General features: G+C 44.1%; 1 protein-coding gene across 4 annotated transcripts; it reads right to left on the bottom strand.

Annotated features, from left to right (window-relative positions):
• Positions 1 to 970: 970 nt before the first annotated feature.
• On the bottom strand, positions 971 to 12,278 carry glsa (glutaminase a). Of its 4 annotated transcripts, none has more exons than XM_028011113.1 (17): positions 11,885 to 12,278; positions 8,174 to 8,270; positions 7,982 to 8,100; positions 6,321 to 6,450; positions 6,167 to 6,246; positions 5,920 to 6,083; positions 5,008 to 5,066; positions 4,321 to 4,353; positions 4,055 to 4,113; positions 3,904 to 3,970; positions 3,785 to 3,835; positions 3,539 to 3,715; positions 3,339 to 3,470; positions 2,873 to 2,965; positions 2,549 to 2,687; positions 2,399 to 2,462; positions 971 to 2,061 (listed from the first exon to the last, which is right to left on the bottom strand). In XM_028011113.1, exons 1-17 carry the CDS (start codon positions 12,112 to 12,114, stop codon positions 1,902 to 1,904), a joined length of 1,854 nt encoding a protein of 617 aa, XP_027866914.1. In that variant the 5' UTR covers positions 12,115 to 12,278; the 3' UTR covers positions 971 to 1,901. The 4 variants fall into 4 exon arrangements, with proteins under 4 accessions (XP_027866914.1, XP_027866915.1, XP_027866916.1 ...); XM_028011114.1 differs by having other exon boundaries at positions 8,174 to 8,264; XM_028011115.1 differs by lacking the exon at positions 11,885 to 12,278 and adding an exon at positions 10,231 to 10,912.
• Positions 12,279 to 13,630: the final 1,352 nt, after the last annotated feature.

Genomic DNA, 13,630 nt, shown 5'->3' with positions numbered 1-13,630 from the left:
TCACCAAAATTTTACAAAGTGTCAAAATGTGGTGATTTTTTTATGACAAATTTACGCGGAAATCATAACTTTTTGTATTGAGCAGTAGCTCAGAGGAATAAGAAGTGGACTGGGAGTCCACAGGTTGCAGGTTCGAGTCCTGAACTCGACCAATTTTACTTTAATTTTTCCTTTATTTGAGTCAAAACACAACAAGATCCCTGCAGGACTCGAACCAACAACCTTTAGATAAGCAGCCTGTATTCCTGCTCTCTCCGCCACTCGCTCATCTACACTAAAATACTTTTTTTTTAAAACTTGTCTTCTGTTTTCTGAGGATTTCGGTGAAAAAGGGGCGTTGCCAGCGACGACTGAAGGCGTGGCTTCAGAATCGCCTCTAATCCAGGAAAAAAGGTCAGAGTTCAGGTCCAGAAGCCACAGGTCCAAGCTGAGCTGATGAATCAACATGTTCAGAACAACAACGGAGGAGATCTGGAACAATTTACTCCACATTTCACTTCATCTGCAGAAACACTTTTTCTTCTTCACTCGGAAACTTGGGACTTTTTATTCGTCCTCACATGTTGGGAACTTTTAAGGTCATTGAAACTAGAAGGAAAATATTGATTTTCCATCCAGTGTTCAGTTTGAAATCTGTAAAAACACAAAATGTTTCCAGGATTTTAGTCCAGTTTCTGTTGCAAATGAAGGAGAAAAGTTCAACTTTTATTTCTCTGCAAATTCATGAAATACAAAAATAAAAATTTACTTTTGAAATTTAGTTTCACCTGGTTGGAAATAGAGGAAAATAAAATAAAATAAGGTTTATTTAAAACACAACCAACCCTAATTACATTTTTAATTTTTATATTAAAAAAACATTTGAAAATATAAAAAATAAAATAAAAAGTCTGGAAAGTCAGAAGCGTTTAGAAGCAGTTGTCTTAATTCCTGAATGAAATTATGACTAATTAAATAAGAGGAATGCAGATTGTTTTTCATATTTAGTTTTTATTTGGGTGTGAATAAATATCTGCTGGTGGCGCAGCGGCATAAAAACACATGAAGAAGAACCAGAACAAACACGTTACATTCAGAAAGAAACTAAACGTCACATGATCCAAAGAGCTGCAGCTCGGACCGCGCCGCCGCTTTGTGCTTCCTCCGCCACCATCGACCCGACTACCGGCCGGTTCTGACCCGACTACCGGCCGGTTCTGACCAGACTACCGGCCGGTTCTGACCTGATTCTGGAATGATCCTCCTTTTTTTAAAGTTTGGATTTGGGAGAAAAAACAACTAAAACATGATTGTTTCAAACTTTCAGCACAAAAACAGAACCGGACTCTTCAGGTATGAGTCAGAAACAATCTGCATCGGAAAGACACACACACACACCTACACACACACACACCTACACACACACACACAGAGATACACACACACCTCAAACGTGGCATCAGCAGGGAGAATATTCAGGTTTCAGCCAAATCTTGGACCAGAACTTCACCCAGCAGGTCTTACTGGTTCTGGTGAAGGTCGTTACCGTCGGTAACCCTTCCTGCCACCTGAATATTGGTCCCTTCTGACTGCGGCCCGGTCAGAACCGGTCCATTCAGTCTGGCAGTGTCTCTTCTGATATGTACAAACGGCTTCATGTTCAAACAGAAGAGAGAAATAAGAGAGGAAATAAAGTTTTACAGGAAAACAGTTTAACAGCTGAACATATTTACACGTCTTATATACAGAACACACCACCGGGTCAGGGTCACACCATCAACGCCTACTCCACTTCCTGTTTCCAGAATAATTGATTGATTCATGGTTGGACCCAGAGGAGGAAGTAAAAATCGATTATTTTACTGGGAGAACAGATAACAAACATGATGAGGAGCTTTTATACTGAAGGAGCCTTCAGGAAGTCACAGCAGGCCGTCCAGGTTCTTCTCGGCGCTCTGTGGGTCGGCGGCGGCGGTGGCAGCGGCATCCTGAGGGCTGTACTGGGTGTGGTAGTCTCTGAGGATGGTGACCACATCATGATGGCCGAAGTGCACCGCCTCGTCCATCGGCGTGTTGCCCCACCTGCACACAAAACATGGCAACACCGTCACCATGGAAACGCCGCTGAAACGCTTTCAAAACAAATTAAAGTTTGAGGCTAAAAAATAACAAAATGAAGGAAGGAGGAAGTAAAGAAACAGCAGAGAAAGAAAATGAAGAAGAAAGGAAGTAAGAAGACCAAAGTAAGGAAAGGAAAAAGGAAGTGAGGAAGAAGGGAGGAAAGAAATTAAGAAGGAAATATGGTGACAGGAGGAAGGAAGGTCAAAGGAAATGAGGAATGATGTAAGCAGACAGGAAATAAACATGGTGAGGTCTGAACTGGTCCTCAGTGTCTCCGTGTCCCTGGAGACGCTCCTACCTGTCTTTGGGGACTGGGTTGACCTTACAGGCCTCCAGCAGGAAGCGGACCACCTCAGCGTGACCTGGAACACACCAGCAGAACCTCAGCCTTCACAACACACACACAGCAGCAGGAAGCAGCCGCCTCCACTTCCTGTCTGGGCCCAACCTTCAGCCGCCGCCACATGCAGCGCCGTCCGGGAGTCGTAGTCCCTCTGCTCCATGTCCATGGAGGACAGAGCGAAGCGGCGCAGGGCCGACACGTCTCCGGTGTAGGCGGCGAACAGCAGGTTGATCACCGACTTCACCTGCAGAGGAGGAAGAGGAGGGAGACCTTCATCGTCTGCGGCCTGCCAGCAGCAGGCGCTGCAGAGGAAAATCAGCTCCTATATCTGAAAAGCTACTTGTAAGTGTTTCATTTGCAGAGTCCTAGAAACTAGACTGAAATACTTGGTGGTGGTCAGTGATGCAGCAGCAGCAGCAGCTGACCCACCCTCTGGTCTCCTCCCTCCCTGCGGGGGTCCAGCTTCTTGGCGAAGTGCCTCAGGTTGTCGTAGTTGTGAAAGTTGCAGAGAGAAACCAGGTCCTGCAGGAAGAAGAGCGACCCGGTTTCAGGATCCAGCAGGTTCTGCTCACCTAGCCTAGCATGAAAGCTAACTAGAACGCTAGTTTGGCTGGAAAGTTTGGTTCGTTTGGGGAGGTTTGAATGTGGAATCGGACCAAAGAAGCGAACTCTGGTCCGCCTGTAAACACCGGTCTGTTCGGTTGAAGGAAACTCAGAAATGTTGAGATTAATCTGTAGAAATTTTCAAGTTTTCAAAGAGTTTGAAAAGTCAAAAATCTCAGAAATTTTGATTAATTAAGTAAAAGCAAATGAGGTCAATAATTTCCATTTTTGTTTTGGTCCCCAATCTACCAGAGTAAACTCGACTATCAGAACCTGAACAGAACCCAGTTACCGTGCAGAACTGGATCCCTCTCACGCTGTTTCCCAGTTTGTCCAGTGGAGGAGACCAGCACATGATGCCCATCACGTTGGGAACCACCAGCAGAATCCCGCCGGCTACGCCAGATTTCGCCGGCAGCCCCACCTGGAGCAGAACGACAGTGAGCTCCCGTCTCCATGGAAACCAGCTAAAGCTTCGCGATCGATACTGACGTGGAAGGCGAACTGGCCGGAGAAGTCGTACATGCCGCAGGAGTGCATGAGGCTCAGCGTGTTGCGGACCGCCTCGGGGCTCAGCACGCGCTCGCCCGTGATCGGACAGAAGCCGCCGTTGGCGAGCGTGGCGGCCATGACGCTGGCGCTCTCGCAGGTCACCTCGATGGAGCAGAGCTGCAGAGGGCAGCCGGGTCAGGGTGCGGCTCCGGCTCCCACCGGGCCCAACCAGAACCAGAGACTCACCTGGAAGTAGAAGTCCAGGATGGAGGTCATGTCGGTTCCTTCAGGGAAACACTGCGGAGGAGAACCGGATCAGAACCGGACCAGAACAACAACACTCCCTACAGACCAGCCACCCTCACCTTCTTCTCCTTCAGGTAGTAGCCGATGGCGAAGTTCCTGTCTCCGGACTCGCGCTCCGACTGGAAACTGGGTCACAAACAGAACCAGGAGGGTCCATTATTGCCGGCAGTGAACCGACCTGAGACCAGAAGGTTCTGCTGAGGAACTCACGTGGCGTTGCTGAAGCCAACGTACTCGTTTCCTGCCAGCTTGTTCATGAAGTTCATCACCTGCAGAGAGGGAGGAGGACAGGTGAGAAGGAAGGAACAGAAGAGGAGAGGAAGGAAGTGTGAAAGGTGGGGATGAGGTAGAAAGAAAAGAAGGTAGAAATGAAGAAAGGAAGGAAAAAATAAAAAAAGGAAGGAAACAGAAGGAGGGACGGAAGAAAGAAATGAAATGTGGGGATGAACAGAAGCGACAGTTTCCCTCGTACTCACGTAGTCGAACTTCTCGGCGTTGCTGGCTCCTTGCTGAAACACAGAGAACCCGGTCAGAACCAGAACCAGAACCAGGCAGGAAGCAGGTGGACGTGAACAGACATCAGCTAGAAACTCTACGGGGTCAAAGGTCATTCAGTGTGATCAGTTCAGGTTAGAGGGGGAAACTCATCTACTCCAACTGTGATGTTAGCCTTGACTGCAGCTCTGCATCTCCATGGTTACTGGAGTAAGTGATGAGGACAGAGCAGCTGAGGAGAAAAACGGAGGAGTTACCACGGTGACGGACCTGCAGGGGATCAGCACCGCTAATCCACCTCGTTTGCTTTAGCCGCTGCCTTTATCCCTGAAGTTCTCTGAACCACTGAGGAATTACGCAGGAAGTGGAGGAGTCACTTCCTGTAATGAAGCGGCTCTCTGGGGCTCCTGCTGACTTAAATACGACTAGGATCAACAGGTGGCGCTCTTGTGCTTTCCAGGCGAGCCCAGAGAGCAAATCCCTGAGTGAGAACGAAGCGTTCAGGTTAGCAGAACCCAGAGCAGCTCCGTCTCTGCTGCCGCTCTCTGCTAATCCCCTTTTAGCATGATTCTCCAGAACCTTAATCTGGTCGGAAAATAATAATCTGAGGATCATTTCCGTCTGACTGCAGAGGAAGTCAGGGGTCGGTCAGAAACGCCGGGGCTTACCTTGATGAGGGAGGTGCAGACGATGGCGCCGGCGTTCACCATGGGGTTGTGGGGTTTATCTGCAGGGAGGCGTTAGCAACATTTTAGTGCTGCAGGTGGAAACGAGGCATCTTAACGAGCTTAACGAGTCAACATCTGCAGGATGAGGGAGGAAACAGAACATTTCTGACAGACTCAACATCTGGTGCAGCTGGAGGAGGTTTAGAAACAGCTGCAGGAATCCACTGGGACTAAAGTAACAATTTAATCTTTATTGTTTTCTACCTACTTATTATTTAGCTCATTTTCTTGATTAATTGTGACAAGATTAGTCAACATTTAGCTTTCCATACATTCTCTGAATAATCACCAACGTTAATTATTAAAAGTGTGATTTATGTTGATGATCTTATTTTGAAATTCAACCAGACGTTGGGAGGAGAACGCTGCTAATGTCGGATCGCTAACACAACCGGCCTCCGTTCTTACATCCATGTGCTTCATCAGAGAAACTAAATAACTAAATCAGTCTGATGCCAGAGAAGGAAGTGAGCCGTAAGATGAATGACAGGTGTTAGTTTCGTCCAATCAGGTGCAGCCCTATGATGATTTGCTCGTCCAATCGTGTTGATTTTGTTTGTTTGTCCAGAAGTGGAGGCTCTTGTGAAACGTCTAAAAGTCACATGGATTGATTAATAAAATACAATCCAGGGTCAGAGGAGGAAACTTTCTGCGAACCCTTCAGAGAACAAAGACGGGATTCAGAGAGAGACCTCCTGTGTTTTCACCAGGCCTCTTATTACTGCTGGATCACATCTCCGTGGTAACAGAGCGATGACATGGATCCTCGGTATGTGAGCCAGCTTCCTGGGTTGGCGAACGGACACACGCTGACATATGAAACAGTAGACCTGTGTGTGTGTGTGTCCTCACCATCCTCGTTCAGGAACAGCTTGTTGAACCTCAGCCCGCTGGGCTCCTTGCCGATGAAGCGGTGCACGTACTCGGTGCCGTGGTCGTGGACGGCGATGGCGTACTTCAGCGGCTTCACACACGACTGCAGACAGAAGGGGACCTTGGTGTCTCCCACCGTGTGCCTGGGAAGACGACGGCTTTCTGAGCGTCAACAGGTCACACACTCACCCCCCGATACACACACAACTAAAAATCTGAACGGTACCGTTGTCCGTCCACGGTGCACAGCGCGACGCCCCAAAGGTCGGGACTGAAGCGAGCCAGCTGAGGAATGTAGTCCGCCACCTGCAGGAGGAGACCAACGTAGCGGCTTTATGTAAAACACCAGAGGCATGATGATGCGTTTCCTGTTAGCTTACCTGCCCTCCTGACAGTTTTTTGCCGTTGTCATAGATGTCATTGATGTGGGTGGAGAAGGACTGGAAGTCTGGGACGACGAACTTCTTCCTGAAGGCCTGAGTCAGCAGGACGATGTTGCTCTGGACACACCTGATACCAGAAACATCATCAGAAACAGATCCAACTGGAACATGATGAAATTACGTTTGTTCAGGTTTCAAAAAGAAAATAACCATACTGTTTTTCTATTTTCTGTTAAAAAAAGTAGAAAATGTAAAAATGTTTCTGGATGGTGATTCTGTCAGCATGAAGCTCAAAGAGTGAAGTTCAAACCCTCAGACAATTATTGATTGATTAATGATCAGACTTTGACCGGGTTCTTCACAGAAGCTACCATCTGTTTTTATGGTCCTTTTAAAACAATAGAGAAGTAAAGAGTTGGTGTTTGGTGATGTGACGCTCCAGGCAGCTCAGACTGACACATTTCTCTCACTCCTCCTCGTTCCTGCTGATCCTTCTCATGAGGCGATTACAGCACCTCTCTCTTCAGCTGGCAGAGAGAGTGCTGCCTAATCCCCGCAGAAACAAACACCAGCAGCTCACGTGCTCCGCTCCGAGTCTCTGACAAGCTGAGCTCTAGAAATAAGCCGGCGGAGCAGGAAGTGATGGATGGCGGCCAGCAGCAGCCGGCTCTCAGGTCTGCTCCCTGCTGAGTCGTCATATGTCCCGGCTCACCATGCTGCCACCTCCCAGCTGCTCTCCTCTTGCAGGGGGGGTCCTGCTGTCCCAATGTTTACACAGATCCAGCTTCTCCTCTCATCGCTCTTCTTCTTCTTCTTCTACTTTGCTCCATCCAGAAGCTGCAGCTGGCGCGCAAACAGAGGAGTCCTGAATAATTCAGCAGATCCAGTGACCTTTTTCAGCCGCAGGGACGAGTGCAGGACTCCGGGCTGCGGTTAGTATTTTTAGGTGGACAAAGATGAAAGATTCATGCTGGCAGCAAAACGATGCAGCAGAGAAATAAAGAAAGAAGTGAGGCTGGAGCTTCCTGCTAAGTAAACCAGGCTGCAGCCCAGACACCAAAAACAGACCAGACTGGAATATATGAATGATTAAATAAATGATTAAATTAATGATTAAATTAATGACTAAATAAATGACTAAATAAATGATTAAATAAATGATTAAATAAATGGATCACATATGATTTGGAATAGAAAATAAAGTTTGATTTGTAATTACATTTTTAATTTTTTTTTAATTACTGAGATGTAAACAAAAATCCTACATGATGAAAAAACTGAATATAGTTTTATGAAAAAATAAGGCTTATTTTTAAAAAAAAAAATTCTTTAAAAATAAAAAACATTTTAAAAGAATCTATTTTTCCTAAAATAAACTAAAAGATAATTTTCTTTTGAATAAAATATATTCAAAATTATTAAAAATGTAAAAAGCTTTTACAAATAAAACATTATTTTATTAAAATAAAATACTGCATACTTATATTACAAATACTTTTGCTCTGAAGAAAGTAAAATAAAACTACTTTTCATAGTAATAGCCTAGAAGCAAACTTTTTAAAACAGAAATAAGACATTTTTTGTATAAAACCAAATTTAAAAAGGAGAATAAATTGTTGTTTTTGAAGCCAGAAAGTAGCAAAAGAATGAAAGCGTACTTCTTGAAGAGGTGTCGGTCCAGCGCTCCGTCTGAGGTCGTCTTCAAGGTGACCTTCAGCATCTCCATGCACTCTTTGAGCCGAGGGTCTCCGGTCCGAAGCCCCGTGGATTTCAGAGCCTGAAGGCAGAGACATGAAAGATCAGAGCAGCGAGGCGGACGGCGTCTCCGTCTCCGTCCTCTGCAGACTCACGGTGGTGAACTTGTGAGCCGGGATCTTCTCCTGTCCTTCTGCGATGGTGTAGAACAGCAGATCCTCCAGGCTGGGCAGGATGCCCGCCTTCCTTCTCCTGCAGGAAACACAGACATGCAGCAGCATGAGGGGGGTGGAGGCATGATGCTGCCACCGCCAGGCCCCAAAGGGCCACCGGTGTCTGGGTGCTGCAGCAGCAGCCAGAACAAGCTGCAGCGATGAAGGCCTGGAGGAGTCTTCATCACACTGGGAGGTTTCACCAGCTGCGTTTCCATTACAAATGTCAGCAAATCTCAGTCTGTTTTCTGCTAATGTAAAAAAACACAATTTCACAATTGTGGAGTTTCCAATAAATAATTAAAATCATGTGAATAAGCTTGTTGATGCGATAAGTCATTAAAAATCATGGCAGACGTGGATGTAAACACTTAATATTCATAATTCACCCATAGCGCTCATTATCTATCAGCCAATCAGAGGAGACATCTCCGTTTTGTTCAGGCGTTGGAGCGATAAGCCCCGCCTACTTGGGAGCAGCTACATATACAACGCTTTGGTGAAATTGTATTTTTACAGAAGAGCGGTGGATTAAATTTTTCTAATTGCACAATTCAATAGTTAATGGAAACGCAGCTACAGTGGAGGAAGCTACGTGTTAGCAACTAGCTGTTAGCAGCAGAAACTTCCAGCAGTTTTCTCCAGCTGCTGGCTGGTGTTCCCACCCCACACCAGATCCCCCATGGAGGAACGTTACCATGGCGACAGCAGGATCTCTGCTATGATTCATTGCAAAGAGGATTTAGTCCGGCCTCACCGTTCCCTGCAAGGTATCATGGGAGCTCTGACCTGCATGTTAGGGGAAGCAGGCAGCCACAGCTCCAGCTTCACGTTTCCAGTTTTTAACAGTCCAAACACAAAGTAGGACTCATTCTACTGGGAAGAGTTAGTGGGAGGAAAACCAGTCCTGGTTTTCATCCCTGACCTCCACCTGGCGTTTTGAGACACCTCCTGTAGTTCTGCAGAGTAGCTTACTTATCTCCAAAGGAATCTAATGTTTCTTTTTCACAGCAATTCAGAATTATTACATTTTTTATTCACTTCCATGTGTGAAACTAAATCATTTGTTTTCAATCTGTCTGGCTGTCTGGACGGTCATTTCATCCGACTTTTACATCATTAATGTGACACATGATTCATAATTCTGCACCAGAAGAAGCCAGAAGTAATAAATCAGGATGTAAACAAAGGCTGAATATTATAATTATGAAATTATTGATCATCAAGATCTATTTTAATGTAGCAGTCAGTTTCGCAACACATCTGAAGAGGCTTCTGACTGAAGACTGTTTCATTTGTTTAGCTGCTCTTGTCTATGTAAAGTTAGAATAGAAACAGATTTGAGGTTGTAGCTCAGGCTTTACTGAAACTTCTAATAAAAACAATACATCGTTACCATGGTTACATATCACAGCTGTTCAAAAGTAAAAGGTCAGGAGCAAAAATCTTTCCAGCTGAAATAAGAATAAGAGTCCATTCTACAAAAACAACAAATCAGAGCTGGCTATATGGAACAACACACATTCATGTGTCAGAATGGCCTAGTCAAAGCCCAGAGCTAAATCCAATTGAGAATCTGTGGTAGGAGTTGATGTTAACCAATGCTCTCCATCCACTATGACTGACACCTGCATGCCACACTTATCAGATTTATTTCAGCAGGAGTCGTTTTCCCTCCAACAAAATGTCTCATTTTTGATCAAAACAGGGACAATTTCTGTTTGTTTGAGACAGAAAATTAAGAAAAAGTCTCAATAAAGTGAGGAAACTGGAAGCCTGGAGATGCTGGCAGCCTGCTGGCTGACCTCTGACCTCATTAGCGAAGCCTGCAGGTCAGAGTGGGTGAGTGGGAGGGGGGTTGAAACGGAGCCACTGGGGGAGGTGAGCTGTTTTCAAGGTAAAAGCAGCTTTCAGGAGCAGAACGTCTATCTACTGCAGAACAGAACCACCACAGAGTGGGAGAGCAAAACTTAGAGGAAATAAAAGAGAAACATACTTACAAATGCAAATCAAGCAGACCAACAACATGGAGAGAGAGATGTGCAGAGGAAGAAGAGTGAATTAGTGCAACACATTAACACGTCGTTCATCAGCAGAAACACAACATGGACGCCCAGCTGCTCACTGCAGATATCAGCCTGTTGGGGGCAGCAGCGTGTTCACCTCTCTTTCCCATTTTGAAGAGACATCTGGACTCATTTCATACAGTAAAAGCCTGACGCTGTCAGAGACAACGACCTTCATCCATCCTCAGTTAATCTCTAATCTGCAGCCTGGACGTTTCACACATGCAGGGGAAGCTGCAGTATCCAATCATGTTGTTGGAAAAATGTGTGGAAGGAAAAAGTGCACAGGTAATAGTGATTAGATGCACCATTAATACTGCATTAATGGTGCATGCATATATGCATAACTTTATTGATATATTTAGAATTTCTAACTGCACTTTCTGAACTGTTCAAAAGGTTTGATGCAGTTTATTTTTACATTGTTTTATCAGTTTCTTTACTTATTTTACATTGTCAGTAAGATTGCTAATTACACTGACTGAACAAATTAAAGTTGTTTTAACATGTTTGACCAAGTTTATGAAACTATTGGTGTATTTAACTGTGCTGTACTGCTGCAGTTATCAAATACATTTGTAATTCAGTAAATTTATGCCTGTGTTTAAAATTTTTTAAACACAGACATACAAATATATGCAAAAAAACTTAGCTAGCTAGTTAGCAATTGTATATTAGCAGTTAGTAAACATAATCTAACTTTTGCCCAACAGGAAAATATAATAGAATATACGAGATTAAAAAGTCATGCTACAACAAAATTTAAAACCTGTGATTAACGTATTTAAGGCTAACTTACTTTCTACAAATGAATTTAAGGCCTTTATTGTACATAAATGTTTTTAAGACTTTTTAAGGATGTGTGGATATGAGAATTACAACACCTCAGAGATTCAAGAGTCCTAAACAGAATGAGTTTTGAACCAGAGACAACATTAACTATTCTACCAGGACCAGGACCAGAACCAGAACCAGACAGCTGCTCCGTGCATTTCATTTGAAAATCAAAGTCCCTGGGTCTGGACCGGGATCTACCAGAACATTTTAAAGCAGCAGAACCTCATACAGAAAATGCAGTCTGGGCAAAAGGAGCCTCAACCAAGCTGATATAAATATAACAACCAGTGTGCAATAAATCCAGATTATTTATAAGTTTATTTTTGGTTGCAGTATTGAAATGAATGAACTTGTCGGTGATATAATGAGTAGACGCAGCTGTAGTAACAGGGCTGCTGGCTGGACCCGGACGCAGTCATGCCTGACCTTCATCAGTCATTGAGTTGGTTGTTTGTGTTGTTATTGTTTGACCAGCAGCTCCCAGGTTGATGTCTAACCGAGTTTCCTCCGGGATGAAGCTAAACAGGATGACGATGATGATGATGCAGAAGCTGCTGGTCACGATTCATGGCTCGTTGCACCTCACATGCTCCCATTTCCGGACAAGCCTGTATATATTTTTATCGCTTTAGGTTGTTTTTTATCTTGCCTGATCAGAATGTTGTCACATTTATCGATACTTTAAAATATATTTAAACAATAATGTAACTGAGGGGATTAAAAGGTTCAAACCATAACCCGGATTACTCACTTATCTCCGGAGGTGTCACTGGTGGCTTCGCTGTGGCCCTTCGCCGGGGTGCAGAAGCCCCTATAACCGGCCTTCCTGCCGGGCTGCGGGGCTCTCCAGCCGCTGAGCGGACAGGCGAAGCCGAGGGCAGCCGCGGCCGCGGGCGGAACTGTCATAGCGGCTCTGACCGGCCACTTCAGTTGGCTCTGGAGCAACTCCTTCAGAGCTGCCGTCGAGCGAAAAGGCAACATTTTATGTTCGCCTTTAAAAACCGAACAGGTTTTCCGGATTGTATGGGGTCCAGAAGGGTGAAATAAACCTGGAAAAGTGAGTTGTTCCTCCTGGAAACCGCCTCTTAACGGTTCTGCTTGCGACTCTACGGCTCTGAGTATCCACAACCTACCCTTCTCCCGGTGCGGCTACTCATTGGACAGTTCCGTCCCTCGCTGGCCTCTGATTGGCTAAAACGTATGTCAATCACCATAAAGCCCCACCTACTGTTTGATCCAATGTTTTCATCCATAAATCTGTCCACACAATATTTATTACACCTGTTTACATACATACGTACATAAATCTTTATGTGCTTAACAATTTCAACAAATAAAAAGATTACAAAAATCCACTATATCCGGTAAATTAATGTTTTTATGACCAGGTGTTCTAATCATATACCCAAATAAGCACATTATTTTCTATAATTTTTTCCTCATAAACGGATAAGCAGAAATTCAAATTTGATTTACTTTTCACATTTATAACAATAAACACAATAGTAGCAGCCAAGAGAAGAAAAAACAAGATTGCATTTTTAAAAATTGCTGTGAAATCAAGCCTTATACTTCCATTATCTTAATTAGACTTACTTTTATCTTTAATTTTCTAATTGCTGAAGGAGGTCATCTTATCCTGCTCTCGCCACCTTGTGGGCGTTTTTGATTCTGCATCCTGATGCATACATTTCTCAGACCCTTTCTGGGATTAAAGTGGATTTAGCGCCATCTCCTGGAAGGAGCAGAGAATTAACCACCTGACATTCATCTGCTCTGTTCCACAGCAATAAAATCCAGTTGGAACGAATTTAAATGTTTATTCTGACCTTTAATAACGTGTGTGGGTGATATTTGACACCCATAAACAAATGGCCTACTAAAGCGATTACTCACTGGAAACTATTTGCTGATCCCACTTTCTGCTCTCTCTCTCTCTCTCTTCACTCTTATCAGCGTTTATCTAAATGTCGACATACAAACTCCACCCACCTGGACCTCCAAGGAGGATAAAACAAACCGATCAGAGCTGACTCCTCTGAACCTGGACATAAAATATTCATGAGTTTGACCTGAAAACAAAGACAAATAAAGGGGACTTCCAGTAAAAATTACAGGAATCTGCATTTTTGATCAACACGTAGTCAAAAACAAAAATCCCTTTTTTGTGCAGATGCATACGAAGACGTGACCTGGCCTCGGTTTATGCACATGCAGAGACTTTTTCTGTAACCTATAACTGCTTATCTTTCAACTGATTAGCATCTGTTTGATGCTAAAGTTTTAATGCAATTCAAGTTTTCCATTTTGTCACAACCACAAAAATTAAAGTATTCAAGCCTCTTTGTCAGAAATATTTGGCTTTTGGAGCTCAGAAAAGTTTTTCTGGAAACTTTCAGAGCTTATTCTCAAAATGTCCGTTTTTTAATGTTTTTTTTAGTTATTATTATTATTGCAATTTTTTGTCCTCTGAATCTTAGAAATCTCCTGGTTAGAT

Source organism: Xiphophorus couchianus, chromosome 24 (genome assembly GCF_001444195.1).
Source record: "Xiphophorus couchianus chromosome 24, X_couchianus-1.0, whole genome shotgun sequence".
Taxonomy (NCBI): domain Eukaryota; kingdom Metazoa; phylum Chordata; class Actinopteri; order Cyprinodontiformes; family Poeciliidae; genus Xiphophorus; species Xiphophorus couchianus.
This window is presented reverse-complemented; position numbering and strand designations above follow the sequence as displayed.